Source organism: Drosophila sulfurigaster, chromosome X (assembly GCF_023558435.1).
Source record: "Drosophila sulfurigaster albostrigata strain 15112-1811.04 chromosome X, ASM2355843v2, whole genome shotgun sequence".
Taxonomy (NCBI): domain Eukaryota; kingdom Metazoa; phylum Arthropoda; class Insecta; order Diptera; family Drosophilidae; genus Drosophila; species Drosophila sulfurigaster.
In genome coordinates this window covers 6597095-6611433 of record NC_084885.1, presented here as the reverse complement: position 1 = coordinate 6611433, position 14339 = coordinate 6597095, and the positions used below count along the sequence as shown (strand labels likewise).

The 14339-nt window shown below is 35.9% G+C and overlaps 1 protein-coding gene across 1 annotated transcript in view; it reads right to left on the bottom strand.

The window, feature by feature from the left end:
- Positions 1-398: 398 nt before the first annotated feature.
- LOC133848169 (chitin deacetylase 1) overlaps positions 399-14339 on the bottom strand; it is a 50718-nt gene continuing 36777 nt past the window's right edge. The window contains exons 6-8 of the mRNA XM_062283612.1: positions 9147-9366; positions 6981-7366; positions 399-1072 (exon numbers count right to left, since the gene is read on the bottom strand). Of these exons, the coding sequence (XP_062139596.1) occupies positions 739-1072; positions 6981-7366; positions 9147-9366 (940 nt within the window). The 3' untranslated portion in view covers positions 399-738. The remainder of the gene's footprint in view (positions 1073-6980; positions 7367-9146; positions 9367-14339) is intronic.

Below are 14339 nucleotides of genomic sequence, written 5' to 3'. Positions count from 1 at the left end.
GCGACCTTTGGGCGCTGCCTTCGGTGCCGTCGCGTCTAATTTCAGTTTTAAATACATGGTCATAGTTGATTTCGCTGGCAAAAGTTGCAGATTGCACTTTTCGATGGCACTCGAAGGCCGAGCGTGAGAGTGAGAGGGCGAGAGAGTGAGAGAGTGAGGCAGGTGAACACACGAATGCCCTGCTTTTGGCTCAGTTAACTGCCTTGAATAATGCATGCAATTTTGTTGCACTCACTCTCTAAGTAACTAAGGCGCCACACAACGGATCATGGATATGTTTCTTTATTTTTTGCTCCTATGGGAATGTTTGATGTGGTTATTGATGAGTTTTAGCCGCCAAAAAAAAAAAATGAGAAGAAGTTGCAAACAGCCTTCAATGGAATAATAAACTTGGACGATTAAAAAAATTTGTTTGATTTATTCATACAAAGAATATATATTTTAAAACTAAGAACAGTTTGACACAATTTCACTTACAAACTACAAAAGTTGTGGGGAAACAGTACAAGAAATAAAAAAAAAAAAGGGAATAGAATAGCTCATTATTGCATCATCATGACGTGTACAAGTGCGGGAAATTAATGGGAAAATCGAGAAAACAATTTAAAAAAGTCGGAAAAAAGAGTGTGTGTGTGTGTGTGGTAAAGTGGATAACATTCATTCAGAGGATAGAATAGGGAGAGAGAGAGAGAGACAGCGAGTCAGTCAGAGGGAAAGAAAGAAAGTCTCTCGCTTTTTCTATTTGGAAGTTTCCTCTCCGCCATCTACTTCAGTGTTTGGACCCGAGAAGATGTAGTTGTCCCGTCCCGAAATGCCCGTACCGCCAGCATCACCCAGCCAGGGATAGACATTGGGGCACTCGCGGCATGTTTCCATGTAGCGAGTGTCGGTCACATTCTGTTCGGGTATCTTGAAGGGCAAGGCGCAAGTCTGCCAAATGTTGCACGGCTTGGGTGCCACGGCGATGTTCTTGTCGCACTTCCACGACTCGATCTGGTTAACGTCGCGCAACTCCTTGGGGTCGGTCATGTACTGCAGCATCTGGGTGACGGTGAGAATGTAGACGTCGGGTCTGCAAGAATAACAAACGAAAATGTATTAGTGAGAAACTAGTTTGAAAACGATCTAGTTTCAATTTTAATGAACTGCTATTCAATAAAGTGGTAAAAAATGTATAATACTCTAATAATTTAGTAATATTTTAATCTATCAAATTTTTAGTTTTTAATTCTACTTTATTGCAAAATATATTTTCATATAAAGTTAATACTAGTTAAGTTTCCATTTTTGTGCCCATAAATGCATTTTCAATTTATTTAAAAAGATTGATTGCTATTCAATAAAGTGGTAAAAAATGTATAATACTCTAATAATTTAGTAATATTTTAATCTATATTTATCAGATTTTTCATTTTTTTATTCTACTTTATTGCTAAATATATTTTCATATAAAGTTAATACTAGTTAAGTTTCCATTTTTGTGCCCATAAATGCAATTTCAATTTATTTAAAAAGTTTGAGTTTAATTTTAAATAAAATAAATATTTCTTAATAAAGCGATTAAAGTATCTATAAAATTTCAATATGTATTCTTATATTTCTTGTCATTCATATTTTTGTGTAGGAAATTCATTTCGTAAATGCTATTAAATGACTAAAATGTTATTATATATAAAGTAGTGTACTTTATATTCTTGTTTCTAAAACTTCTTTCTTTTATTGACCTTAAATAAGAGACTTAAGGAGAGATCGAGAAGTACGAATATTGAACTCAATATTGTACGAATATATATAAGAGTGCAATTTAACAATTTAAAAATAGTTTGAATAGTGACTTAAGTATCATAACATAGAAAATAATGTTTGCTTTTATAAAAATATGTTTAAGATTTATGCTATTTGATTTAATTTATCTAATTGAAGGAAACTTTAGAATGATGAATGTCAGTGCTATAATTAACAAGCTTAAACCTATGAATAAATAAAGAAAATATAAATAAATTAAACAAACTATCAACTGTTAAGCACATAATAATATTGAATGTTTGCTATTCGATTGTGAATTGTTTTTCGCTGAATTTTGCTCGAAATCGAATCCGATTTCTCTGGAGTTTTCTCAACTGAAAGTAGTCAGTTAAGGAGTTGGCTTAAATGGCAATTACAAAATTGACTGAATCCTGGGATCGTTTGGTTTGCTCATTCGTTCGTTTGTTGGTTCGTTCGTTCACATATGCAGAGTTTCCCAATGTTATCTGCTCGCAGGTGTCGGAGAAAAAAAGCAAAGTAAGAACAACAATAACGAGAGCAGCCATTACGCAAGCAAGTTAATGCAAAAGAAAACTTTGCGGCCCTTTTCTCTCGCTCTCTCGCTCTCTCTCTCTTTCTTTATGGTATCTCTATCTCTGTCTGGCTTTGTTACTCACACCATTGTGGCGTGTAGTCCACCAAGCATTTCATCATCGTGGCACGCATTTTCAAGCATTTCATGCAAACAGTTGAAACGCCTTCGTCTCCTTCTCTGTCTCCGTCTCTGTCTCCGTCTCAGCTCCTGTTTCCGGTTTGCTGGAGCTACAATTTTCTCACCAACCCTCCCCCCCCCAGCTTCAACTTGGAGCGCCGACACCAGCTCAATGTTGAAAGTCATTCACACTAATTAAAAACTTCGTACAATTGTGCGAGAAATAGTTTTGCAGCTGCTGCTATTCAGTTTAGCTTAAGCTTCAGCTTCAGCTTCAGCCTCCACAAATGTTCTCCACAAAACTCTTGCAGCGCTTTTGGCGCTTGCCACACTCACACACCTCACACACGCACACCTCTACACTCACACACACACACACAGAGATATATAGAGAAACATTTGTCAGTGTGCGAAAAGAGGGTCCGAAGTGCAACGATCATAATGGCTGGCAACTGCATACGACAAACTTCTATCACAGTTGTGTCACGTGCAGATGAGATAGCGAGACAGAGACGCAAAGAGTGTGTGAGAGAGAGGGACAGCGTGTCAATGGAGAAAGTGAAAGAGGTGGCAAGTTCGAATCTAACGACTAGTCTATCATTAGTTTATGAAATAATTAAGCAGAGCGGCAACTTTAACCCACTTCAGCCTCTGTTGAGCTACGCAAATTTTGTTACGTTTTCAAAGCAAAACTGTTGTGGAAAACAAAACTGGTTTTTAATTGATAAGAACTACTAATTGCCCTAATCAAATTAAGTGCGTTTTGTTAAGCACAAGTTGCAAAACCAACTACAGCAAATTCAAATGCTTGCAATTTTTTTTTTTAATCACAGTTGATAATAAATAATATAAAAATACTATTCAATTTCTATTAAATGGTAGTTAAATACATATGTGTTGTAATGAATAATAGGAATATTATATAATGTTGAATTAATTATTAAATTTAATTTATTTTATTTACTTTGCAAAACATCGTTGTAAAAATTACGAGTAATTGGAGAATTCATTTTCGCTGCATTTATTCTTTTAAATTTCTTTACTTTTTCTTTCCTGTCACTTCTTTCCCCTCTGTCTCTACCCCACTTCAACTCTATTTGTCTCTCGCTTATCCCTAATGACAATTTACGGTGTAAATCGAAAAGTTTCAAGTGAACTGCATGCAGTTCCTTAAGCGACTGTCAGTTGATTTGCTTGGCCGATTCTTTGGTGTGGCAAGTGGGCGTGGAAGAAGAGGTATAAAGGGAAGGAAAAGGGGAGAAAGTGCCACATTTCTGCTGCATTGCATTTGTTTAGCTGTATTTAGATTTCATTAAAAATTACATACAAAATAATGCTGATATTAAATGCGAGCTTTCTGCTACGTTGCACGCTTTGATGAGCAGCATGCTTGCAGCTTGCAGCTTGCCACTTGCCACTTGCCACTTGCCGCATGGCCACATCATTTGCCCTATACTATACGGAGTACATATGTATTCTCTATATGGAGAGAGTTCTATATGTATGCCGCCCTCCAAGGCCGATGCCGATGTTGGGTTTTTGCAGATGCCCAGAGATGAATGTAATGGGCGGTGCTGACAAAGTGCGATGCTATCAGCATAACTTCATTACGGAAGTTTTGTGCCCCTGCCTCTGTCGCTGCCCCGTGCCCCGTGCCCCATCCCCTGTGCTTTCCACGCTCCACGCTGGTGGCACTTTGATTCCGCCTCAAACCACTCGTTATGCCCCACCACAGTGGACAATGGAGGCGAATCAAGAAATTGTGCTGGTATTTTAATCAAAATATTCAAAGGTTGTTATCCTGCTTCTCTGTTATGAAGCTAACAATGTTACTTCAAATAATAAATGGTATTAAAGACATAGCAAATAAATATATAAATAGGATTTCAGTGATAAAATATAATCAAAAAATGCAATATTTGAATTTATTTTATGTTATAATACCCATAGGACACACAAAGAATAGTATTTTATTGGTATTAATACATATGAAATAAATATATAAAATTAGTATAAGTATTAAGACATATAAATACAAAAAATAGTATATTATCGGTATTAATACATACAAAATAAATAAAAAAATTGTTTTTTTTTCGATATTAAGACATATACAAAAAATACTATATAATCGATATTAAGACATATGAATAAATATGTGAAAATAGTATTTAATCGATATAAAGACATATATAATTGATTCACAAAATAGTATATTTTACTAATAAAATAAATACTGAATTGTTTTTCATCGATATGACTTTATTATTGTCATAGAAAACTATATCGCCAAAATAGTTAGCAACAAAAACAAATTGAGCTTGACTTGAAAGTTGTTAATAAATATTCTGCTGCTTATACCCCATAGTACTTCAGTGTGTGTCTCATTCTCGCATGTTGTTTTTGTGCGTTTTAACATGGCTTTTAGTTAGCCATGGCCCTACGCTTTGGCCCGCTACTCATTTTCTTTTGCCAGCTCCTGGCGGGGATGGCGTCTGAGGCTGAGACTGAGGCTGAGGCTGGAGCTGGAGCTGCTGTGGCTCTGGACAAGCGACAGCTCGACCTGCTGCCGATGCCGATGCTGCTGCTGCTGCTGCTCTCTCAATGCCGCTGCTGCTGCCGCTGATATTTTTCAAAATGAAAGTTTAACAAAATTAAACTTTTCTCATTAAAACGTGCGATTTTCCCCTGCCATCTCTTCTTCCGCTTTTCCAGCATTTTTCTCTTTTTCTCTCTGTGTGTGTGTGTATGTGTTTTTTTTCTTTTTGTTAAATGCTGACCACATCGTCGCCATTGTGTTTTGCCTGAGATTCGGGATACCGTCGAGAGTTGTGCATATGGTTGACTGACGGCGATGTCGATGTCGAGGGCGCATCGCATCGCATCAACCTGTTCCAGACACGAGGCGAATCAAGTCGAGACGAGTCGAGTCGAGTTGAGTCGTGGAGCCATCCACTTGGCCGCTTGGCTGCCTGCAACATATGCCGCTTGTTCAAGCAATTTTTATAGCAATTGCCAATTTTGTTGCCGTTGCCGCTGAAGCTGAAGCTGAAGCTGCTGTTGCTACTTTTGCGCTTTTGCGTTTCCATCCTCTAGCTTTGTTCCATCTCTCTTTCTCTCTGCCTCTCTTGCACTGTTTTCTCTTTTTTTTCATCATCAGCTTTGCGTCTTCTTTTCTCGACTTGTTTTTTTTTGCTTTCTTTTAATTGAATATAAAACTTGCCAGCGGCAATCGGAAGCGCACTGCAGGAAACGCCAGCTGTCCATGTGTGTGTATGTGTGGGTGTGTGTTGTGCCTGCTACTAAAGTTGGCTTTCAATTAAGAAAACACCAACTACACAAACTACACACAAAAAAAGAAAAAAAAACCCAGAGCATAGAAATACAGTTATGAAAAATTGAGAGAGTCTCAGCTTCAAATTTTGAACTATGATGCAAATATGTGGCACAAAATTACGCTTCATCAAAACTACTTATGTGGTAGATCAAACCGAAGTGTTTATTATTGCCGGTGACCTTAAAGCTATACTTTGCCTCCATTCGAACACTCACCCACACAGACACGCACACATAAAAGAAAATCGAACAAGCAAAACTAGTTACAAAAGTTTTGTGAATCCTTGAGAATCTGTTGGCAAGTGAAATCTGTTGGATTCTCGCTTCCAAATTTTCTTTTTTTTTCTTTCGGGCAAAAGTTAACTGCGAGGCCTTCTTTCGATTACATTTTCGCAATGATTTCACTCCGTTTTTCTTTCTTTTCTTTCATTTTTTTTTGTGGCAAATACTTTCACAAAAATAAATATATATGACCTAGTGCTGTTGCTTTTGCTTAATATAAGACTAGCTTAAGATAGCAGAAAGCTAGCTATAATCATAATAAATGTTGTAATATAAAATCATTTCATAGAAAATAAGATGTACAATATTAACTATCCAAAGTTAATGTAAAAAAATGAAATATATATGTAGTTATTGTTATTTTGTGTAATATGACACTTGAATAAATAACCAAAAAAAAAATAATAATAACTAAAAATATATAAATAATTATTTTAGTTATACTATATAAATTATGTTGAATAAATACGTATATAAAAAATAAGTTTAACTAAAAAGACTATAAGGAAAATACTATGTGGAAAGTTGTTTAAAAAATATGTAGTATACTTATTTGGGTAAAGTTCTAAGATTCATAAATTTACTTAGGAACTCATTTCGCCTCGCCTAAAAAACATTTTCCTACTCGAAAGTGTAATATAAAAATAAATAAAAATATTGTAATAAGGGAGAAATATATAATCTATACTTAATAATGAAAATTAGTTAACCTAACAACACTTTAAACTTGCTTAGTTGTTGAAAATTGAGCAAACAAAAAGTATAGCATACTTATTGGGATAAATAGAAAGCAGTTGACTTAGTGGCACTTTTGCTTGCTTAATGTCCATTTCATAACTTGAAACCATCAAGCCAGGTGTACGTATGTGTAATATAGAATAGATTGCAAGGAAACTTTACTTACAATTCGAGAGCCCAGTCGAGGAACTTGTGCAGACCATTCTCCAGAGGTTTGGTCTGGAACCAGTTGGTGTGGAAGGGCATCATGTACGGTGCCTTGTTCTGCTCGTAGTAACGCGAGAAATCTTCCTGCAGCCAGTCGAACACCTCGTTCTCATCGAGATTGTGGAGCACACACTGATCCATGTAGGGACAGTGACCGCCCTCAAAACCGTCGACATAATGCGTATTCAGTGGGACTTCCCAAACGCCGGGGAAGGTGCGCGATGGGCAAGTGCCGCTCTTGCACTCATGCGAGATCTTGTAGTCCAATGTGTATGGCCAGACGGGGACTGGTACTGGTGGCACAGTGATGGAGCTGTCGTAGATGTAGTTAAAGTCCTCCAGCACCTGTGAATGAGAACAGCAACAATGTGGGATAATCGCAAACAAAACAATCTGTGTGTAACAATAAGGTAATTGTGACTGGGTTACTCTTGTGCCTTTTGATATTATAATGCGACACTTTAGGTTTATCATGATAATTTGTAGCATTTACGTATGCGTATGTGTGTGTGTGTGTGTGTGTGGGAGAGGCGTCAACAGGCAACTTAATCCAAACATTCTACCAAACAAGCTCATTAGCCATTCATCATCGCTTTATTGCCCAACACACTTTCACAACAGCAGCGAGTGGAAGGTGGAAGGACACATACATTACATGTTATTTAACACGCAAGAGAGAAACGTGCAGAGACATGTAGAGACACGCACAATGGCACGCCCATTGCGCGATTCCGTCAGTCGGTGAGTGACTCCGACAGTTCGGTTGTCAAAGTCATTTTAGCCCATTATGTGTGTAAAATGATCTGATATTGATATGATTTTAAACACGACTACAAAACCCTAACGAGATGATGACAATGATGATATTGATAATGCTGATGACAACAACCTCGATGATGCTAATGATGATGATGATGCCGATGATGTTACCTCTTCGTTGGGGTAGTTTTGATTGAGGGGTGCGACGAAGGTTTTGCACTCGAATCTCGTTGTATTGTAATCGAATGTGTTATGACATTGATGTCTTGTCATGTCAACCAGAGACAGCCTCTGTCTGCTTCAGTTGCTGTCTCTGTATTGCTATGTACGCGTGTGTATGTGTGTGTTTGTGTTTGTGTGGGTGTGCTACAATTTTCCTACTTTTCTGTGCAGCCTACCAATTTTAAATTGCACAATTATTTGTGTTAAAGTCTAGACTGTGGAAAATGGCTGCACTAATGAGCATTGCAAGTTTAAAAAGCTAAAAATAATATATAATTATGATTAAATGGAAATTTAACGACATTTTAAGAAGCTAACAATTAAATAAGTGAGGATTTTGATTGATAATATTTAAATATATAATTCTGAATTAATAAAAGTTAGTTTTTAGAGAAGCAATTCTATAAATAGATATCCTCACTTAATGTATTTAACTGGTGCTATTCAAGTACATCAATCTAAACTTTATTTAGTTGCTTTTTGTTATAATATTATACATTTATAAATCAAGTGAAATTAAACTCATTATAACAGAATGTTATTACAAATTTATGTATATAATTTAGAAATTTATAGCACTACGAATCATTATAGTATTTGAAGATATTGAAGACATTTCTTGAATTGTATTAAATTCATGTTACACAAGAAATCAAAAAGGGAAAACATTAAATAATTTAATCAACTTTTAAACTAAATACTTTGCTGCTTTTTACGACTGAATTTTGCATAGAATTTTTTGCTGAAATCTGTACTAAATTCATTGCTCAAATAAGTGTAATTATGCAATATTACACTATGCTATATTAAAATATTTACTATATAAGGTAATTGCAGGCTGCGCATTTCAGTTTCATAATTTTGCTTAATTATATATTGCTTAAATGCTCGTTGCTTGATGAATTTCTTGAAATCCTACAGTTGATAATTGGCAATCAATTACGCATCCATTTTTGTTGTTGCTGTTGAGAGTGGAACGTGCATTTTACTTGTGTTGGATGCTACGATAATGCCACGCCCCAGTTGTCAGCAACACGCCTACCAAACTATCAGCTACAACGCAACGTTCAATTGTCTGAATGCGTGTGTGTGTGTGTCTAAAGGGAGAAATGTGGGGGCAGGGGAAAGTGGGGGTGGAACTCACCTTGTATTGAGTATTGCGTCCTGGCTTCAGGAATGGAGCACGCATGCCAACCACATCGTTCACGGACACATTCGCAAAGTGACGCAGAATTTCACGCATGCCAATCATTTCGCCCACCCACTCCTCGTAGCCCTTGTCCTGCAGTCCCAGTTGCTGTGAAATGCTCTCGGTTGCAATCTCGTGTCCGGCATAGCCCAGATGCTGGATCTGCTGATAGTTGCTGCAAAAAACAACAAAAAAAAGAAACAATAAAAATCAAATAGACAACAGAAACGACAATTCAGTGTTGGTTCTCTCTCTCTCTTGGAAAAGGAGCCAAACAAGTAAATCAAATACTGGCCATAAAGGGAGTACTCAATAAATGGCTAAAGGTCAAATGAATCAACAATATCAACGGCAATCAAACCGAAATCGCTTTTCACATTTCAACTCTCTCTCTCTCTCTCTCTCTCTCTCTCTCTCTCTCTCTCTCATCAACATCATTTGAGTATATTAAATTTGCTCTTCGCTTTAAAGCGACATTCACTTTTTACGAAGCAAGAAATCAGTGTGGCAAAAAAAAAAAGAACTGAATAGCAATGTAAAGCAGCTTACAAAAAAGTGAACTCGAACAATGCTAAATGCATATACATATATATGTATGTATGTTTGTATGTATGTATGTATATGCGTCGTATACGCAATGCCAACGCCTCGAAGCTGTTGAACTACAGCAAAAAGTAACCATTATAACTAAAAACATTTTCATTTATATCTACGATACACACACATACATACATACACACATTCTGCGTGTGCATTGTGTAATATTAAAGTTTTGCGACTTTTTATATCCTCTGGGTAATAAAGGGTATAACAAAGTTGTGCACACTCATCCAAATGATGTACGAAGATCAACTGTAGAGAATTGCATTTTTATTTGCATGTATACGAGTATTTGATATTATTCTGCAAGCTTTTTTTTGCTGCTATCAGTTTTATTTAATAGTTCTTATTATTGCAAAACAATTAAAAATTTCAATTTTAGGAATTAACACTGAGAAATTACTATAAAAATAATGCAGGACTTTTATTGCACAAAACGTCTTATTTATTTATTGAAGAGAATTGTATTTCTCTACCTTATGAATTACTTCTAGAAGTGTTACAGAAAGTAATACAGAATTTCCAAGAAATATTTAATGCATAATTATTAATTCCCATATAATATTTAGTTGCAAGTTTTCAAGATTTTTTTGTATATTAAAAATCTTATTGGAAATGTAGAAAAAAAATGTCCCCTGTCTGTTTTTGTCATTATATATGATTTTTTTATAACAACGGAATTTTAATTTTACTCTGAGAAAGAGACATGCAGAACTTTGATTTATTCTCTGATATTTAGTTGGAATTATTTAAAATTTTCTATATTTTAGTTCTGTCGCGTATGTTCGTTCTTTTATATTTAATGTATGATATCTATTGTTGTCCTATACAAGATGTTCTTTTTATTTAGGACTTTAGTAAGTGTAAATCGCAGTCGAGCAGACTCGTGATTTGTTTGCATAAAATACGTGTATTTCACCACAATGCTAATACAAATTTGATGAACACAACCCAAAGACACGCAAAAGGCAAACATAGATAAATTGATGCATAGAGAGCAGCAGCAGCAGCAAACTTTATGAAATTTAAAACTAGCTTCTATGACTACTGACACTGACAAGCAATAGATATGTACATATGTTAGAGTACTTTAGCTTTTTGCCAATTAGAAGTACATTTACAGTTCGCTCTCAAACAATTTACAAAGCGCTGAGAGCAACAACTGAGCAGTAACAGAAGAAAAAATGATAGAGTAGGAAAAAATAGAGGCAGAAATAAAACACCGAATACTACGAATACAGTATTGTAAAAGGTACCAAAAGTAATAAAAAGAATATTGTGAATAAATATAATAGAGTATTTTAAAGTGATCATCAAAAGATGACTAAAGTATTTATTGATACGCTTGCATTAATTAAAAAGAATGCTGTAAATCGAAGATCAAAATTGAAGTCCTAATGAAACTCTGAATAATTTGAATACAGTATTTTAATATGATCATCTCATCGTTCAATGATAGTAAAGAACAAAATCGAAATTAAATGCATGATAATTGAACCTCAGCGATTGGATTGCATTTAATAAAAAGAATACTGTAAATCAAAAGCCAAGTAGTTGCCACTTGTCATGTGGAATGTGTCTGGCAAAAAGGGCATTCCGGCAGCATCAACAACAACAACACACACACACACCCATATACAGAGTTTGCCACTCAGTTGCAAGTTGCGCCTGAAAGTATGCAGCGTGAAATGCGCCAGTTATGCAAAGTACAAGCAGCAAACATAACTGCTTTCCTATGTGTGTGTGTGTGTGTGTGTGTGTGAAATAAATTTCTTAATGGGGAATTTTTGCTTGTGCACAAATAGTTTTTTGGCAAAAAAGTAAAAGACTAGCAACAAGAATTAAAAATATAAAAACAAAACGTAAATTTAAAGCAAAAAAAATGAAAATAAAATTATGAATGTTTTTTGTCTGTTGCATTTTTTTTTTGTTTTTGTTAGCTTGTTTTTGTATGCAGTAGCTTCTGTATATATACAAAAAAAGAATTGCATGTATATTTATTAAACATTTCTGTCAGACGGCACAGGCGGATGGATGAATCTGCCTCACTGCCTATGTGTGTGTGTGTGTGTGTGCCAGTATGTGTGTGTGTGTGTGTGTGTGTGCTTTAGTTTTGGGCAAACAAACTGCGCAAATATTTCGCAATGAAATTACGCCCTAAAGTCAAAGTTTTGGCCTGCTGCCTTCTGCTTCTGCTTCTGCTGCTGCAGTTGCTCACAAACGAAAACGAAAACAAAACAACGCCAAAAAGGACAAGTAAGCGTGATATGCAGGCCACAGCACGACTTGCCAGATACCCATTAAAAAGAAAACTTTTTTTTAAAAGCATAGCTTACAAAAGAAAGAAATTTGAAATATAGTTGTTGAGCTGTTTAACAAATAAAAAAAAATAAAAAATTGGATAAAATGAACGATTGAGTTAAGCACAACCTAGCAGCTGCAATTTGTGTTTACAAGGTATAGAAATTAAAACAAAAAAAAAAAAAATACGAAAAAGTATTCAAAAAAAAACGCAAAGTAAAAATAATGAATGCGTTGCTGACGCACTTTGGCCTATAGAATGACGTACCCAAGGAGGCGAAACGCCCCAACCAAGAACACACACGCACACAAAGACACACACACACACACTCACACATACACACAGAAGCTTGCACAATGGCGGGGCACAAACTATCTGACATCGTCAAAAAGTTCATGCAAAAATGTGGAAATGTGAAAAGTTGTTGAAAAGCACAGGCTGAGAACACACACACACACACATATGCACACACTTCAAATGTATGTGTGTGTGTGTGTCGACAATAAACGCAGCCTGACTCTGTGTGTGTGCGTGTGTGTGTGAGTGTGAGTGTGAGGTAGATTTATTGCATGACATTTCAATTGTTAGACAAACAGCTGGACGAGAACTGAGCCAGGCTATAACTACAACCAGAAGCTGCTGCCATTGCTGCACTTGTAGCCAAGGCCGAAAGACGCTGACGCAACAACAACAACAACAATAACAACGACTAGAAAAACAACAACATTGTGGCAATGCGTTGGGCGGTGGGTGTCGATGTGGGTGTGGCTCTGGCATTGCTAGCTAGGTGTAGCCCAAAAGCTGCTGGGGCACAAAATGTCAGCAGCAATTAACACGGCGAACGAAGCAAACAGAAACGTTCACACACACACACACACACACACACATGTGTAAAAGACGCAAAGCAAGTGCTCAAAATAACTGACAAAACAAAGCAGAAAGAGAGAGAGAGAGAGAGAGAGCGACGTAAAACACACAGAGTGACGTTTGATGTATTTCCTTTTGGCCTTGTCGCGAGTGTCAAGAGACAAATGCAGTTCTAGCCTCGTCCCCTCCATTCCCTTTGCCATTGTTTATGACAACACTCATACGCAACGTTGCACCGGACAAGGGCCACACCCATTGTTCCCATTGCCCAGGCTTTTATTTCGATCACTTTTTTAATTCTCGTTGTTTTTTCACTGTTTGCAGCTTGCTCCTTAAATTTGAGCACATTTTTCTTTAATAGTCCCTGCAAACAATAAACACACCTACACACACACACCCACACGATGTATATATATATGTGTGTGTGTGTGTGTGTGTGTGTTGAGTGGTTTGGCCTCTGCTCTGCTGCGACTGCTAACAAGTTCAATTTGCATTTAAAAAGGGAGAAACACATGTAATCTCAACGATTAGAAAATGTTAGCATTGAGCAGCAGTCTGGCAGAGAGAGAGAGAGAGAGAGAGAGCAAGGAAGACAGACAGAGATAGAGTGGGACAGAGAGAGAAAGATAGAGTGAATAACTGAATAACGTATGTGGCCTAAAAAGTGCTTAAACAACCACCAGCTGCTTGAGGGCCAAGCGAAAAGTCTTCACAAACTGTAAAATCGCTTTCCACATTTACATTTGTCCTGATGCTTTCAATTGCGAGGGAATTTAAAATAGTAAATTTAAGTTTAGAATATTTATTGGCAGAAAAGTATAATACAAAAAGTAAGTCTTTAAAAATTATAATAACAATCTATTATTATTAAATCTATTATTAAACAATTATTCAGCAGTTCATAAATGCATTAAGTCGAAAGTTTGTTCTTTTGAATAAAATCGAAGCTAAAATTATTTAGCATAACAAAGCAAAAATATTTGTCAATTAAAAATCTCATTTTGGTAAACCAATCTCAATATATTGTTGAATTTTTATCACAAATTATTAGCTTAGTTTCAAGTGTAAAACATGTTTCAAAGAAAAATCGCATTTAATTTTCATCTTTTATTTGAATTAACAATAAATTATTGAATCCTTAGATCAAAATGTGTATTCCAATGTAAAATCACATTTGTGTTAAATACAAAGCAATTAACATAGAATTTATAATTCATAACATAAATAAGTGTCTACTAATTAAAAAATAATATATGTAGGTGAGGTGACTCAAGCGCACATTTAGCTAAAAGTTCAAATCATAAAGCTTATCTGAAATACTCAAGGAATTGCTTGAGCTTAACACGTGATTTGAAAGCGGTCGATTTTAATCTAAGTAA